Source organism: Akebia trifoliata, chromosome 3, assembly GCF_017979445.1.
Source record: "Akebia trifoliata isolate Shusen 1 chromosome 3, ASM1797944v1, whole genome shotgun sequence".
Classification (NCBI taxonomy): domain Eukaryota; kingdom Viridiplantae; phylum Streptophyta; class Magnoliopsida; order Ranunculales; family Lardizabalaceae; genus Akebia; species Akebia trifoliata.
Genome location: NC_141377.1, coordinates 2,874,448 through 2,881,559, shown reverse-complemented (window position 1 = coordinate 2,881,559; position 7,112 = coordinate 2,874,448). Strand labels below are relative to the sequence as shown.

Below are 7,112 nucleotides of genomic sequence, written 5' to 3'. Positions count from 1 at the left end.
AATAAAAATATTTACATATTATTATATAACTTCAAGTTCGGGTTGAGTTGTGTTATTCTAACCCAAGCCGAACTCATGCTCAACCTAACACGGCTAGGCTTGTCCCATCAATCGGGTTGTGCCTAGGCCAGCCCACCCAATTTTCAGTCCTATCATTTCAACCCCTAAAAGAAATGAAAGGTGTGCTTCCATTGAAAAATGAAATGGTTTCCACACCTAGGGCATAAAAATGGATCATATTTTATTTGAAATTCGAGTGATTCAAATCTCCAAATTTAGCGGGTTTGGACCCGTAGATCTAAATGAAAAAATGGGCCGAATGTGGTTTCATGTCCCCTAATCTGAGTTGGATATGAATCTATTTTTCTATGTTCAACTAGATCCAAATTTATAAATTTCTTAGAAAATTATATTTTTAGAATTTTCAAAATATCATTTTTCTACTACTTTAATACAACACAAGTTCTTATAAATCAAAAGGATTATAATGGCAAAATTATAATAGTATATCAATTATAACAAAAGTATTAACAAAAATTGTTTAATGACCAGAATTACACATCAAGATCCGACCCAAATCAACAATTCGGATCTAGTTAAAAATCCTGGATCTGAATATGGATATGTTCACATTCGAACAGGGTCCAACCCGTCCGCCCGCCAAAACAAGGGTTAGGGCCTTCATATTGAGCCCGCAAGAGTAGGGCATCACTCAATTATTTTCAACCCATCAAATCCGTGTTGGGCTAGGGCCTACTAGTGCCCACCCTAGCCGTTATTAAATATTTTAAAAACATTCATAAAATATTAATTAGATAAATATTTTTGAATAACACATTAAAATATGTTATATAATTAGAATTTAACTCTCATTTACAATAATTATATGTTAATAAGACATTAACTGCAAATTCAAGAGGATAATCTTCAAACACTCAAAAAAATTATTGTAAAAAATACCTTTTAAAACTAAAAAAAAAAGTTCAACTTATGCTCGATAGGGGTATGGGGCTGGTTTAGGCAGTTCCTGCTTTTTAGAGCTGGATTAGGGCTCAATCAAGCCTGCCCGAACTGACCCATTGGTAGTCCTAATTTTAAGCCCTATTTACAAGGGGTGCAACTTGATTTGGTTTGGTTCAGTTTGAGTTCAAATTGGAATTGATCTAACATAAATCAGTTCCACTAAATTAGAATCAGAATCGAACCAAAATGCCAATAGAACCAAATCAATCCAAACCAAGTTAAGGTCGGTTTGGTTTGGCTCTATGGGTTGCCAACATCTATAAATTGGAAGTAACATATTTTCGAAAAAAATCAAATATGCAATAAATATAAAATTTCATACAACATATCATTAATTTATGCATAAAAAGTCATTAATTTATCTATCAAGAAAAAATTATTAATCTATGCCTTAACTCCTAAAATAATTATAATATATTTATATCAATATTAACATAAGAGTTCGGTTCGAATCAAATTCATCGGTTCTCTATTTTCTTAACCCAAACCATAACTTGTTCCAAACCACCCCAAATCTATCTGTTTGATTCAATTATCGGTTTGAACTGGATCAGGTTGCACTTGCATCCCCAACCCCAACCCCAACCCCAACCCCACCTTAGACGGTGATTTGGTGTGGCATGAAAAAAAGTTGATGTGGGGATATAAGCTCTCGAAACAAAACCCTCACCAGTTCGGAACTCAATAGAGTCAAGTCTCTTGTACAACTCCCGAGTCCAAGGAAAGAAGATCACAGTGGGCTTGCTTGTTGAAGAGTTGTACATCTTTCCCAGAGTTGATACCAAGAGAGCCTCAACTCAAGAACCGTGAAGTGTTGAATGTTGATTCTCTCTGTAAGTTCAAACTACACAACTTCATCAAAAAGACACAAAACAGATAACAAGATTTCAAAGCAAAACAGAGCAAACAAATCTCATCTTTCTCACTCTCTAAATCTTCAATGGCTGGCGTTCTACAAAAACTCCTCAGAAAATCTTCAGCTTCATCTCTGAGAGTGAGAACGCTCACAAGCTTCAACAACCCTCACTCATCAAACCTCTCACTTCCTTCTCTCCTTCTTCATCAACCCCATCTCACAGAAATCAAACTAGATGAGCCAAATAACCTAAACCCTCTAAATATAGAGAGAATCAAATTATCTCAGCCTTTGCAGTTTTACCCTAGTTTCCCATTTGGGTATTATTTAAACCCTATTTCTTCTACTGGGTTGGATCAATCACATTCGGAGGAGCCAGAAGAGGTTTCGGGGTCGGATGGAGCACAGACAATCTGGGCTGATAGTGTCAAGAAGAAGAGAAAGAAGAAGATGAATAAGCACAAGTATAAGAAGCTAAGGAAGCGTCTTCGGCGAAAGACTTAGACTAATTTGGTGAGAATTGATTATTGGAGGATTTTTTTTTTTTTTTTCTGATTTATTTCCTCCTGATCTTGGTTTGTAGCTGCAAAAAGAATTTTATTTTAGTTACCCATTCATGGTGAAGGGATGGTTGGATTGGATGTTCTAATGGGTAATTTTGTTTTTTTTTTTTTTTTCTGCTGGAATAATTTCTGAAGGTATTGTGTGGAGTAATCTTCACAAATTGAATTGGAGCACCTCAACAAGTTTTGAGTAATTTTAACATTATACATGTGTAAGGGATATCGTGAGCGTTGAATGCATGGTTTTAAAACTTGTTTTGATGTCTCATCTCGTTCATGAAGGACACCGATCGTCTTGAATGAGTTTTCCGATACATTTGAGTTGTCTTGTTCAACAATGAGAAAAGTGAACCGTGGTTTTATAATTCGTCTGATACGTTTTACTTGTCTATCCGTTTCGTAGGTCTGATATGTCTTGGTCTCGGGCAAGATTTAAAGCCATGGTTGAATGGGATCTGTGTGGTTAATTAGGTTTTTCTCATTTAATAATCATGTACCCAATGCAAGTGTGCACTGCAGTGAAGTTGTACTGTGTGTTTGGAATACATGTATGATTTCATTGGTAGAAATGCATGTATACATTGGTATGCATAAATGCAGTTCACAATGATGTTCATGTTGATGTGTCCATAACAATTACATGCTAAAGCTTGAACACACACATATTTTACATATTGGAATATATATAACTGCACATGGTTTAACATATTGGAATGTATCCACCGTTACGTATCGGTATCGACTGAGACCGATATGAAACATTGACATCAAAACAGTAAATGTTTTAGGAATGTATTAGTTTGTATCAACCAATACTATAGTGGTTTTTTCATTAATCAAAACATTCAATCAATATTACATTTTAAACCTTGTATCTGCATGGGCTTTTTAATGGGTGTAGCCAATATGTAGGTGTAAATACTTTAATGGAATTTCAGGGGAGGAGCAATGCTAGCTTGGTTACTTTTTGTAGCTGAAATGTTTTTTTTGTTCTTGACCTAGCTTCCGATCACTGCCCCATTACACTTGATGCAAGTATGGGAAAGAATAGAACCTCCGTTTCATTTTGATAACCTGTGGTTCATGCTCCAAAATTTCAAGGAGATGATTCATGGATGGAGGAGAAAACTTGATTTCTCTGACAGACCAAGTATTCAAATGGAAGCTCAAGGCCATCAGTGATAAGATGAATTTGTGAAACTAAGAATCATTTAGTAGGGTGAGATTAAGGAGTTGTTGGATGAGATCAACCTCCTAGATAGGAGGGAGGAATTGGATGCAAAATCAGTGGATGAGAAAGTGGCTGTAGTGAACTTGAAAGTGAGATATTAGAGGTTGGTGTGTATGGAGAAGTTTAGCTGGAGGAACATTGAGGGTGAAATGATTGAAGGAGATAACAACACGAAGTTCTTCCATAGAGTGGCAAGCTGTCATAAGAGAGTTAACTTCATTTCTAAGTTGATCGTTATTAGGGAATAACTTGAAGGTGAAGAAAGCATTAGGTAAGGTGTGGTGTTCTACAAAAAGTTGTACTCAGAGGAACATCTAGTTAGGCCTACCTTGGGTTGGCTATATTTCAATTTTATTTCACAAATTCAACAGGATATTCTAGGGAAGCCCTTTTATAAGGACGAAGTGTAATCCAGACCATTGTGGGGATGAGCAATGATAAAGCTCTAGGAGCTGACGGATTCTCCATATCTTTTTTAAAACATGTTAGGAGGTTGTGAAAGATGATGTGATGGCTGTGATTTATGATTTTGAGGAAGGTTTCTTGGATTTTGGTTCTAATTGCACTTTTGTGGCGTTGATTCTGAAGAAGTTTGGACCAAAAGACAATTTTGATATGAGGCCAATAAGCTTGATTGGTGCTTATGGGGTTGGCTCAAGGAGCCTTTGTTAAAGGAATGCATATTTTAGATGGTGTCCTAATTGCAAATGAATGTATTGAGGTATGTATGGGCTTTAGGTAAATTTCTGTAGGAGCTCAAAAGGCGTAAGGTAAGGTGATTCATTGTCTCCCTTCTTGTTCATTATTGTTGTAGAAACTCTAGGAAGAATGGTGGAGAAATGTGTTTCAAACAGGTACTTTACTGGCTTTTTAGTTGATAGTTAAGTCTTATGGTTTCACTCTTCCAGTGTGCAGACGATACATTGATATTTCTCAATGCTTTGATTGACCAGTATGATTTGTATGTAGCTTATGTATCTTTTCTAGGCATTGCCTAGGTTATTTGTCAATCTCCAAAGAAGTAAGGTGTTTGTTGTAGGCCATGTTTTGAATTTAAGAGATCTTGCTGGTCTTTTGGGATGCTAGTTGGATTCCTTTCTTTCCACCTATCTTGGCTTACCTTCAGGGGCGACATACAATAAAAAGGCTATTTGGGATCTTGTAATTGAAAGGTTGGACTTCAAAGAAATAGTAATTGAAAGGTTGGGTAAGAGACTAAGCTGTTGGAAGACGAGAGATTTATCAAAATGAGGCACGATGATATTTATTGCTTAAGCACACTTTGGCTAGCATTTCGGTTTTTTTTTTTTTTTTTAATCTTTATTTTCAATCCCCCAATGTGTAGAAAAGGCTATTGATTAACTCGATTTTTTATGGCATGATAAAGATGGAAAAAGGAAATTTCATCTTGTAAGGGGGAGGAGTATTTGTCGCTCTAAGAAGCAACGGGGACTTAGGATTCAAAATTTGAGATGCATGAATTCGACTCTCTTGGGTATGGAGATTTGGGATGGAACATAATAGCTTGTGGAGGAGAATATCAAAGTCAGTTTTGGAAAACCTAAGCTTGGGTGAAAGAGTGGGTGGTTGGGCTTATGTTACAATGTGTAGTTTGAAAAGAGACAGTCAGAGTTCTTCTGACTTCCGAGAGTAGAAGTGGTTTTGGGGTTGGTAAGGGGGTTAGATTTTGTTTTCGGAAAGATAAGTGATGCGGTCATGCGACCTTGTGAACTTTATTATAGTTCGATTGGATTTGGGTGTCTTGTGGGATTTGGTTTCAAAAGAGCTTTTAATGATTTGGAGATCAAGTCTGTGCCAACATTGTATAATCATCTCTCTCTTGGTATTATCCATCCAAGGGATAGGATGACCGATGGAGATGAGAAGCAATAGGAATGGGTTCTTTTTACAGTTAAATCATTATATTCCTCCTTATCCCAAGAGCATGTTGCCTCAGTTCCAGCTATAGCAGTTTGGGGGCCAAAAGTACCATAAAAAGTCTTGTTCTTAGTTTTGTTGGTTATTCAGAAGAGGATCCTAACGATGAACCAAGTCATCTGTTTCAGCATGTTGCCTCAGTTCCAGCTATAGTGGTTTGGGGGCCAAAAGTACCATAAAAAGTTTTGTTCTTAGTTTTGTTGGTTATTCAGAAGAGGATCCTAACGATGAACCAAGTCATCTGTTGCAGTATTATTGTTCCAAATTTTCGCATACTAAGCAAGACGGAGGGGAATTTGTGGGTCATCTGTTAATGCATTGCTCGTTCCAATAATTGTTTCAATTATGGGTGTGATTTCTCTCTGCAAGAAATAATTGTTTCAATTATGGGATTCTTATTCTTTTTGTGTAATTAAATAATTTAGGGGGGTGTGTTTTTAAAACTTTCTAGCTAGGTGGGATTGGATTTGCAATATTAGATGTGAGGAGTGAGGTGTGCCTTGGGGATGGATTGTGATGCTTCTTGTCTTCCTCTGTAGTTTTGTTAGTCATCCCGACCTCTTTGATTTATTAATTTTACTTATCAAAAAACAGAAGTAAAAGAAAATTTCCTTTTTTTGTTCTTTGATTTTTAAAAAACTTTTTGGGATAGTAAGAAATGAAATGTTGGAGTGATAAAAATAATTGGGCTCCTCTTTAGTTGTATACATCTGTTTGTTGATGAACAATTTTTTGATGTGATATTATTTCTTTATGTAGCTTTGATCTATGTAGAGGTAATCTACTGTGTTATAAATTGATAATAAATATCAGAGGGTTCTTTGTAGGGTTTGGTTATACCCCATAATGATAAGTGATATAGATCTTTTCCAATCACTAAGTACATCTTAACAACCTAAATCGGGAGCTGTTATTATACAAAGGGTCATGTATGTTGTTTCTCACTAGTACTTTAATGGATGCTTTGGGGGCATATGCACTTATGGTAACCCTTCTTCAAAGGCATCTCCTAGAATATGTGGTTTGTATCATTTTGATATTTGGGGTATTAGTAAAACGAAAATTCTCAATGGTTTTGGCAAGCAGAACTTGGTTTCTTCATGATTTATTGTTGCATCTCTTCTTGTTCCATTAGAGTGAAGTTGGTTCAAATTTTCAAGGTCTATTAGGCTTCTTGGATGGTACGTGACGCAGGATCTGCATGCAAAGATGTAGGCTGAAATTCAGACTGTATCGTGCTGGCCATCTGGACCTCATGATTCACATGAAATCTGGCATTTATGCAAGTTCAAGGTCTAGCTACTTTTCAGCTCAATCTAAAGTACCCACGACAGTAGTCCATGAGGTCTATGTTTTGGTACATTAAAGAATTATTCTGGAGTTATGATACCACCCAAAAATGGGGTTTCGTCCTTATCGATCAACCATAAGTGGAGGAGCTTCCGCTGTTTCTAGAGTCCAAAAAGGGGGAATTTTTATTGTTCGCCGAAGCTTCAAAAGT

General features: G+C 36.4%; 1 protein-coding gene across 1 annotated transcript; it reads left to right on the top strand.

Annotated features, from left to right (window-relative positions):
- The first annotated feature begins 1,703 nt into the window (after positions 1-1,703).
- On the top strand, positions 1,704-2,548 carry LOC147405531 (uncharacterized). The gene has a single exon (XM_086433288.1). The coding sequence runs from the start codon at positions 1,964-1,966 to the stop codon at positions 2,381-2,383; it is 420 nt and encodes a 139-aa protein (XP_086289414.1). The 5' UTR covers positions 1,704-1,963; the 3' UTR covers positions 2,384-2,548.
- The last annotated feature ends 4,564 nt before the right edge of the window (positions 2,549-7,112 follow it).

Bases quoted from the DNA above. Each gene is read 5' to 3' on its own strand.
- LOC147405531 (XM_086433288.1), top strand. From the start codon at position 1,964: ATGGCTGGCGTTCTACAAAAACTCCTCAGAAAATCTTCAGCTTCATCT.